General features: G+C 41.5%; 1 protein-coding gene across 1 annotated transcript in view; it reads right to left on the reverse strand.

Moving 5' to 3' along the window:
- Positions 1 to 8,816, reverse strand: part of LOC130380029 (zinc finger BED domain-containing protein 4-like) — a 34,625-nt gene extending 25,809 nt beyond the window's left edge. Inside the window, exons 1-2 of the mRNA XM_056587214.1 lie at positions 8,330 to 8,816; positions 7,897 to 8,211 (exon numbers count right to left, since the gene is read on the reverse strand). Of these exons, the coding sequence (XP_056443189.1) occupies positions 7,897 to 8,211; positions 8,330 to 8,816 (802 nt within the window). The remainder of the gene's footprint in view (positions 1 to 7,896; positions 8,212 to 8,329) is intronic.
- Positions 8,817 to 10,767: the final 1,951 nt, after the last annotated feature.

Consider the following 10,767-nt stretch of genomic DNA (forward strand, 5'->3'; position numbering starts at 1 on the left):
AAGTAGAAGTATAGATACTAGCGTTTAAAAATACTTTTGTAGAAGTTGAAGTATCAACTCAAGCTTTTTACTTAAGTAAAAGTATAAAAGTACTGGTTTCAAAACTACTTAAAATATTAAAGTAAAAGTAATGCAAGGGGAAAAAAAATGCCATTAAGGACAAAAGCTTAGGCCGTGCCACAGGGGCCTATAGAATTACAATCAGTGTTTTTGCCAAGTATGCTCACACATACAAGGAATTTGGTCTCTGCATTTATCCCATCCGTGAATTTGTGACACACACACACAGCACACCTCTATAGCACACTGCTCCACTTCCCCCCCAAAAACCTTTTTCTAAAGGCCACCTAATGACTATAATGTTAATGTCAAAAAAATTGGGATGCACCTGTTTCAGACACATTTATGCCCATTGAAAATGAACGCATATTAGTACAATGCAAATACAATAAAGAACCATATGTGCACTACTGAGCATTAACATGTGTTTCATGGAGCGGATGATATGATGACTATTTCCCTGTAAGTATTGGAATGGTGCAAAAAGTCAAACTTCAGAGGCATGTTATCAAAAGCCTTTATTGGGAACGTAAATGTATGTATCCAAGCTTAGCTGCAGGAAATTAAGATAACGAGTAAGAACTTGGCGAACAGGGACGCACCATAAAAAATTGACTAAACATTTCCTGAAAAAAACCCACAATATCTACACCAGGATCTACATCAGTTAAGCACAGACTATGAAACAAAGAATTACCAATAGGCTTTGTTCAGCTGCAAAAGCAACTGGTTCTCAAAGTTCTTCAAGCCAATGCATGCTCTTTTTGGGCTGAAGATCAGCCTTGCAACACTAAACAGTCTTTCAAAGGCTGCTGAGGCAGGGAGTGCTGTATTAAGCTTGAGTGATAGCTGGTACACAGCTGGGAAGGTCTTCAGTACCTCTACTGTGTCTCCTTGGCACCCCTGGTATGCATCCAACTGCTGGGACGTTTCAAGAGGGCCAGTCTTCTTCAAGGAGGAAAATAAGTCCTCTTCCTCAGATGATTGGGAGCCCTCACTGCCTGACAGTCCAAGTGGCTTCTGATATAGTCAAGACCTGTGGAATAAAAAACAAAAATCAGGACAATTTAGACCATGTCAGTATTGTGTGTGTGTGTGTGTGTGTGTGTGTGTGTGTGTGTGTGTGTGTGTGTGTGTGTGTGTGTGTGTGTGTGTGTGTGTGTGTGTGTGTGTGTGTGTGTGTGTGTGTGTGTGTGTCCCAGACCTAGTACTGAAGGGAAATTTAAATTGAGCGGAAGTACTAAGAAATGACACGTATTAAGGGGAAGTTGAGAAGTGAGACACTTACCACATTTGAGGATATTTTCCTCACTTGTCCAGCAGGTCTTAAATTTCGGAACCAGAATGGCTGCGGCGATCAGCTCTGGATCGGCAAGCATCTCTCCGAAGCGTTTGTTCAGGCCTATGAGAAGTGCTGCAATCAAAGGCTCACAAAACTTGGAGGCGACGCGAAGGTGATGGAGCTTGGATCCAAGTAGTGTCAGGGCTGTACGCTTACTTTTTAAAATGGTAGCACTGGTGGTAGCAAGCAAAATTCAATAGCACAAAAATAATTTTGGTAGCACACATACTATAGTGAAAGTAGTATGTAGCCCCTATAGCCAAAGCAGTCAAAACTAAGCCTTCCTCGAGGCAATATTTACAAAACATAGACTTCTTGGATTGGTCGTAGACCAGCCAATTGAACGTTTTTAACCACTGGGGGTTAAACCTGTACGTTTTCCCGTTTGCCGAGACATGTCATGGGTGGAGTCGGCTTCGTCCGAAGGTGCCGGTTGCGTGCTTGTGGTCGCCTAGTCAATCTCTTCCATACGTGGATTTTTTTCCAAGTTTCCATCTTTATTTAATGAAGAAGAACTTACGAATACAGAGAATACCTTTCCATTTTTCTGTTTTGCTTAAAAAGTGAATTTCACGCGACCGTTACAAAGCCTCTTCCTCAACATGCGAATCTTCGGGAAATGTAGTTCTTTAGTAGTTGAGCGGAACTGGCGAGCCTATAATTCAAAATACATTTCCCTAAATGCATCGCTCCCATCATGCTCCCACACACTCGCACTTAGCAATGCGAAAGCCGTACAGAAAGACGTATTTTTTTTCCTTCTCACCCTTTCGCTGCGGTGCAAGTGGACTTGTATTTATCTTTGCACGTTATATATTTTAATAGCAAATGCGATCAAAACTGTCGCACTGTACAGCCCTGAGTGTAATAGTGGGGACCAACCATCCCATCTGCACACTTGTTTCTCCTTGGAGAACGTCAAGTGCCTTCGCAACTGGAGACATTGTCTTGGCATATTCTGCAAGAAATGCGAGTTCCACTGGAGTAAACCTGTACAAAGAAGAAAAGAAAAACACAACATGCAACATTCAGCCTACTTGATGTAGCACCTTCAACTGGAGGAACTGAGAAATTAAAGAGGAAAAATAGTAATCTGAGACCTTTAGAAATGAAATTGTGTTGCTTGATACAAATCACATCCATAGTAAATAGGGAGACTGCATATTGGCATAGTGTTGTACGGTATTCAAAGTATAAAACTGACTTAATCTATTGTTAATCACTTCATTAACTGAAAGGCAGAAAAACAAGCACTTACTTATGTGTATCTAATTCAGTGCAGACAGCTGCAAGGGCTCCTTCTCCTTGTTCTCTTGTGATTCTCACTATTCTTTCTACAGCTGAAAAGAGTGAATTCCACCTTGTCGGCACAGGCCTTACGAGTTGTAGTTTACAGTGGTCTTCAATTACTTCAGCTGCAGTGCTTGATCTTGAACTTTTGATCCATAAGCTAGAGCATTTGGAAAATGTGGACCTTGCCACACACTTGTACAATGGGTTGCTCTCTGCTTTAGAAGCATCAACTGTTGACACAAAATTGAGCAGGTGGCAGGCGCAGCGATGGTGCTTGGGTAGCTGGTATTCCAAGTAGTCATCTTCTTTTAACAGGGTTCCGGCATCAACAAATTCAACACCCTCAACGCTTTCCTCTTCATTGGAATCATAATTTTGGCCACCGTCATCCTCTTCTCCATCACCCTCTCCTACAGGTTCAGGATTGTTGTTCTCGTCAGACTGCCCATAAACTCTGAAGGCTTTCAGGAAGTTCGATCCGTTGTCGGTTGTAGTGTGAACGATCTTCTCTCTGTTATTGAATTCTGTGTGAATATCATTTAGGGCACCAGCCAGGGCATAAAAGGTGCGTGACCCTTTGAGTTGCTTGCATGCCAGGGCAGCACAGGATCTCTGCATGGTCTGGGGGTTAAACCAGTGCGCAGTGACACCAATGAAACCGCGACGGTGTGCCGTCCAGCAGTCTGTTGTTGTTGCTATGAACTCAATTTCACTTAGGGCAGGTTTCTTTTCATTTCAACAGAGGCCTTTGTTTACAACCGTATTGCGCGTCATGACATTTGTATTTGGCTGAAGATGTTGCACAAGCTCAATGAAGCCCTGTTTATTTTATTTTATTTTATTTTATTAAAGGATCCCCATTAGCTTATGCCATAGCAGTTTGCTAATCTTCCTGGGGTCCACATAAAATCCACATTACAAGTAATACTATTAAGTGTATTCAAATACAGTTCATACATACACAACTATAATAACAGTATACATAATACATCACAAAAGTTCAGCAATTATTAATACAGTATAATAAATAACTAAAACAGTACAGTTTAAACCAGAATACTTGATAGTAATCCTAGGCAACATGAATGAAAGCATACATTGTTCCTACAAAAAGCAGCGTCCATATAACCACAAAGAAAAGTGCACCTTTATTCTCCTTTTGAAGGATATTTTGCTTTTTTCTTGACGGATATCTTGAGGCAATTCATTCCAAATTTTACTTGCTCTGTAAAGCACTGTTCTTTTCCGAAAATTGGTTTTTGGATGAGCTTGCACAATATCACCATTGCTAGCCTTTCTTGTATTGTGTTTAAGCACAGTATTACAAAGAACAATTTGCTCTTTCAAGAACTCAGGTCTGTGTGTCCGCAATGTGTTGCCAAGAAATGTCACTGTGCTTGAGGCAAGCCTATTTTCAACACTAAGCCATGATAAACTAGACTGCATCTTACGAACGCTAGTTCTTGACGAGCAACCTAGAACAAGCCTAGCAGCCCTGTTCTGGGCAACTTTTTGTGGCTGAGGCCCATACCACTGAACAGTAGTCCAGGTGGGATAGTATTAAAGATCGACACACTTGTTCAAGAATATGAGATGGTACATATGGTTCACATCGTCTAGTCATATGAATGCCAACACCCATTTTTCTAATGACGTTATCAATCTGTTTTGACCATGTCAGATGGTTATCAATGACCATGCCAAGTAATTGTACCTTCTCCACTTCAATTGGTACTTTGTCCACATACAAGTCTAATTTTGGCCTAACAGACAACCTGTGTCTAGACCCAAAAATAATGCCCTTTGTTTTAGATATGTTTCAGACAAGCTTGTTTGATGTAATCCAATCATGCACAGTTTCTAGTTCTTGTGATAAAACTTGATTGAGTTCATTATGAGTGTTAGCTGCATAATACATTGTAGAATCATCAGCATACATCACAATACTAGCATTTTTTACAGCGGAAGACAAGTCATTAGTGAAAATAGAAAAGAGGAGAGGTCCCAGACAACTTCCTTGAGGCACACCATAAGTTAAATGGCTGCTACTCTGAGATAAGCTGCCATTTTAATAGACTCTCTGTGTTCTAGAAGAGATATAGCTCTTAATCAAGGTAACGGCAGTGGGTGTAAACTCATAAGAGATACGTTTTTTAATCAACAGCTCATGATCGATAACATCGAAAGCAGCGCTAAAGTCTAGCATAACTGCAGCCACTACCTTTGAGTCGTCAATTTCCCTTAACCAATCATCGGTCATCTGTGTTAGGGCAGTGCTAGTTACTGATGCTGAACAATGTGTGGTGGGTGCAAGCCTTGGACAACGAATTTGAGGACTACTTTATCCACACTTGCCTGGGACACTCTTCGAGTCTCCCACAGCTTGGTTTGTTTGGAGGGTGGTGTCAAAGAATCTTCGGTGGATGGCTTCCTTTTGAGGGTTGATGGAGAAAGTTGTGTGTACCTCTCTAGACGGGTGGGGTGTATCTTCTGTGGAGAAAATTAATGCAGAGGCACATATTGAGATTCATATAATTTCTCTCAAACCACAAGCTCAGACTATCTAGGACTTCCGTTGTATTCCATTTCATGGGGAATCATGCCCCATGTCCAAAATTCCAAACTACCCCTTTAACTTACAAATATATAGGGATGGGCATGATTAATCGACGATCGATTAATTTATCATTAAGAATTTCGTCTGACGTAGATTTTTAATCGATACAACTTTTTTTTTATTTTACCTTTATTTAACCAGGCAGATCATTACGAACACGTTCTTATTTAGAGTGCTAATTCTAAAAAATATCTTCACACGGTGTGGCTTTTACAATTAGCATTCGTAGTGTTGTTCAGCAGAGAAATAGTCCGCCCAACCCCGTCAACCCCAGCGTGTCCGGTTACTTAGCAACCGGACACGCTGGGGTTGACAAGTTACGGTACTTGCGGAGTGAAACCAAAGACGTCATTAGAGGCAAAAAAATCCTTTGTTTTCCTTGTCAATTATACTCATGATTATACTTAGCAACGGTGAATTATCAAATATATTTCACCGCTGGAAGTTGTGAAGGGCCCATGCAAGTGAACGGCGCGTTCCATGGCATTGAGAAGACCTGTGTAATAAAGCGCACTACTACACCACCTTCTATTCCGCATGGAATTCTATTCCGATTGAGCTGTTCTTCCACTTCTAATTGGACCAGAATTGTCCATAAACGCGGGAGAATGAACGATCAATTGTCATTGGATTTTGAATATAGCATATAAATAGTTAATTTTAATATAAAAATATTAACGATTAATCGATTAATTGATTGTTAATTCTCCCGACGATCGACTAAGGCAATTTCATCGAATGCCCATATAAACTCATAACATTTTGCTAAAGTTGAATTTCAAATCTCACAGAGCCCACCAAATAAACATGCAACATTGAATCATTGCCTTGCTACTGCTAGAAAGCAAACCATGACATGGCTTGGCATGTTCCTAGCCATAGCATTGGCAAACATTGCAAATGTACCATTAGTACATTACTAGGTTACTACAATATTTTGTCAATAATCGACAGATAATAACAAACTCTCTGCTTACCTCAATATGCTTTTTCAAATTAGATGGCGAGTTTTTGAAAGCCATTAGCTCGTGGAACTTGGGTGCACAGAGCTTGCAGCGCATTCGAAATGAGTTATTTTTGCATCCAACCATTTCAAACAGTTCTTCCAGGTACGGCCAGGGATGTAGAAGGGTTGGCTGGTCTTCTTGGCCACCAACTGCCTCACTGGTGCTAGGTTGGGACATTTTGCTCGTCTACATCTGCTATTTCGTAGCTGGAATGTGGCGCAATTTATGTCATGTCAGAGAATGTAGACGGGCTCTGGTCATGCGCAGGTGCCATGGATCGCGTATAAACCAATAGGGTGTCAGAATGGTACATGTTTATATTCTCATCCAACCAATTAAATTCACTCTATGACGCGAATTATCTGGATAGGTTTTTTTGTTTGTGTTTTTTGAACGCCAGCGGAATAAAAACAAGCCGAAATTAAATAGGAGTAACGAGGCCATTTTTAAATAGTAAGGAGTCGAAAGTACAGATAAGTGCGTGAAAATGTAAGAAGTAAAAGTAAAAAGTAGTCTGAAAAATAATTACTCCAGTAAAGTATAGATACCCAAAATTTCTACTTAAGTAAGGTAACGAAGTATTTGTACTTTGTTACTTGACACCTCTGGTTTTCATAAAGATTAAACAATACATATTACCATAGGCGCCGGAACCTATGTGGCCGCGGGGCCAATGGCCACCCCCCTTTTCGTGAAAAAAAAATATATATATATTTATTTTCTTTTTCTTTGGCCAGAAAAAAAAACAATATTTGGCCAAAACATTACTAAGAAACGAAATAGTTAATCAATACAGGCAAAGAAAAAAAAATATATATATTTTTGCCTGTATTGATGAACTATTTCGTTTCTTAGTAATGTTTTGGCCAAATATTGTTACTATACACTAATCCGGCGAAACAGGAAGTAAAGCAGCCCCGACATTGCTGAGTTGCTGGAATCACCAGACTTTCCGTGTTTTGCTACAGAAGTAGTGTGTTGGTCCCCGTAGGCGGTTGTTGCTAATGCGAAATGTTCTCCCTTTTCTTTAGTTTTTTTTTAGTACATAAGCTGTTCAATTATGCTGGGAATAGGGGTGTAACGATATGACATTTTTAGTACGATACGATACGATATCAAAATTAGTATCGCGATATTACGATACGATATTAACTTTTAGCTGTCAATTAGATGTAGCATTGCTGATTAAAATAAGACAGAAAAATGTATTTGCTCTGAAGAAAATATTTATTAACAACTTAAACATTTAACAACATTGAGAATAATTATTCAAACAACTAATTACCAAAAAAGATACTGCTTCTCTACTGCTTTTTTACCTGAGAAAAAAAAAGCAGCAACTGAAGTGACACTCACTGTAGTCTGCCCTCAGCTTAAAGCCCACTGCTCTCTTTCCCTCTGAACTACTGACACTGTAAAGTATCTGGTTAATGGCCAGTCATGTATTTATTAAAGTTAAAGGTCCAATGAATTGATTGCTCTGAGGAGTCTTTCGACAGGTTGTTGTGCAGGAAGGACAGCATGTTTACATTTGAAACTGTGAGTCCGGACCTTTTGGGGAGAGAGAATGTGCCCACTTGTGCTGAAGGCCCTCTCAGATGGCACGCTTGTTGCAGGGATACAGAAGAACCTTTTCACCACATTAGCTAGGAGTGGAAGCTGCCGTTGGTTGTAGTTCCACCACTGCAAGGGATCAGCAGCTTCGTCTATGGATGGCATGGACAAGTACAGGGTTATTTCATTCCTCAGCGTCTGCTCAGGTGTCATGGGTCCCCTCTCATCGATGTTGTCATCCTGTCTAGCTCTAATTGGCTTTATGTGCTTCAGGATCCCAGACAAGGTTTTCTTGCTGCCTCTTCCCTCACCGTTTGTAGCTCCTTCTGATTGTGCTGCTGGAGCAAGCAAGCAAAGCAAGAAAGATTAATTTATACAGCAGCAGCACATTTTCACATATTGATTGCAATAAAAGTGCTCTACATAAAAGCAGCAAAGATACAATGTGGTACATACAAGATGGTGTAGGAGGCAGCAGAACAGATGTTTCTTCTGTCCCTGGAGGTGCGGCTGTTGGAGGAAGAAGCTTCATGGCTTCTCCAATGCAGGCCTTCTTTGTTTCGTCAATGTTGGCACAGAAGCTTTCCTTAAATCTGGGATCTAAGAAACAGCACATTTCCATCATTTGTTTTGCCTTCTCTGAGTACCTTGCCACCAAGTTGCCTCTAATTGCCTGCTTCATTGCCTTGGTGTCAGCTGAATTTGCACCATCAATGAGAAGGATCTCGCCAATGACGTGCTCCATTATTGGTTTCACAGCTGACATGGTGACCCTTTTCTCCGGGGCAAGGGCATCTGTGAAATCGTTAAGGGGGGAGAGGAGCTGCCTAAGATTCTCCAAAATGGTGACGTGGTGTTCCTTTGGCATCAGAGCCCATGAGCTCCGGTCGTCAGCTAAAACACTGCTAACAGGTTGCTGCTGCTCCAGGAATCGGGATACCATTTTGAAGGTGGAACCCCACCTGGTTACCACATCATGTATGAGGGCATGGTTTGGGAGCTCTAGGTCATTTTGCTTCTTTTTGAGTGCGCGTTTCTTCTTCCAGCTTCGTGAAAAGGCTTCCACCAGGTGCCTGCATGCATTGACTGCCAGTTGCACTTTCTGTATGCCCAAGGCTTTTGAGATGGCTAAAGTTAGATTGTGCCCAAAACACCCTAACCACACCCAAGGATGTTGGTCATCTTCAAATGCCTTCCTCATGTTGGAGGCATTATCTGTTGTGAAACAGACAATCTTCTCTCTCTGTATTTTCCAAGCCTAGAGAATACTGTAGATAATTTCTAAAATGTGGGCGTGGGTGTGGTCTTCCGGGAAATACATTGTTTCCAAGCAGTGGGACATCAGCTTCCAATCCGGGGAGATGTAGTGGATGGTTAAACTGATGTAGGGTTCACTTCCACCACTGCTGCTCGTCCACAGGTCTGTGGTTGCTGAAAACCACTCTCCCTCAGACACCATTTTCTGAACAGTCACACGCACCTTTTCAAACATCCGGGGAATCTCTGATTCCGAAAAGTAAACCTGAGATGGCAGCTTGTAGTGTGGGGCCGTCTTCTGCATCAAATGCTTGAATCCAGGCTTTTCAACCAATTGGAAAGGCATCATCTCATCTCATCTAATTTTCGTCCGCTTATCCGGGGTCGGGTCGCGGGGGGAGCAGCTCAAGCAGGGGGCCCCAGACTTCCCTTTCCCGGGCCACATACACCAGCTCTGACGGGGGGATCCCGAGGCGTTCCCAGGCCAGTGTTCGAGATATAATCTCTCCACTTAGTCCTGGGTCTTCCCCGAGGTCTCCTCCCCACTGGACGTGCCTGAAACACCTCCCAAGGAAGGCGCCCAGTGGGCATCCTTACCAGATGCCCGAACCACCTCAGCTGACTCCTTTCTAATGCCTTTCCAACCTATTGGTTGGAAAGGCATCATGTCCTTTGAAATAAAAAATGCCACTGCTTCATCTAATTCCTTTGCCTCTTGATTTGGGAGCATATTTTGCTCCTTTGGCAAAGGATTATTTTATATTAGGTTGGCTGCTTGATGGCGCACTTGAAGGACTTGCTTTCTCCTAATAGAAACACAAAACAGAAGCCCATATTACAGATACAATTTCAACAAGGTACACACAACTTGGTTATGCAACTTAATTTAGGCACTTTTAGGTCTGCATTTTAAAATTATCTTTAAAATTAAAATCACTTAACAATAGTGTGATATATGTTGGCCTATTACCCTATCAAATCTATTTTTATTTAACGCTGTTTTTATCTTAATACATTCTGAATTAATGAAATAAAAAAAGGATTACGATATTTTTATTTGTTTATTATTATTAAAACAATTCTGTCCCAAAATGTATGTTTTTACAGCGCACTCTTCTCACGCCTCCCTCCCTCTCATTATCGGAGGTGGGCAACGTCACCTAAGTGTGACCTAGTAATGATTCCATACTTTTGCGCAACATGCCGTAGTACACAAGCTAACGTAAAGTTATGGTGAACATTTTAAGGATCATTGGACATATTTATATCATCTGTCATGGATGTTTGCCAACCTTACCGTGGATTTGATGATTTTTGAATGGTCTTGTGGATGTTTCTCACGGAGATGATATGCCATGTTGGACGTGTTTGCCGCTTTGCAAGGCACTATCCTCTTGCAGCGTTTGCAAGTCGGCCTTCCATCTAGAAGAATTTTGCCGTCTTCATCCTTTGGATAGACGAAAAATTCCCACACTGCTGACCTGGGCCCCGTTTCCCGAAAGCATCTTTAGCCTAAGTGGATCGCAGAGTGGGTCGTACGAGCATCGTACAGTTTTCACACCGTTTCCCGAAAGCATCTTTGGTAACGAACGTCTTGAAAACGCTCGTAGCTAACGAGTGCTCCAGGGTACTCGTAG

This window comes from Gadus chalcogrammus, chromosome 3 (genome assembly GCF_026213295.1).
Source record: "Gadus chalcogrammus isolate NIFS_2021 chromosome 3, NIFS_Gcha_1.0, whole genome shotgun sequence".
NCBI lineage: Eukaryota > Metazoa > Chordata > Actinopteri > Gadiformes > Gadidae > Gadus > Gadus chalcogrammus.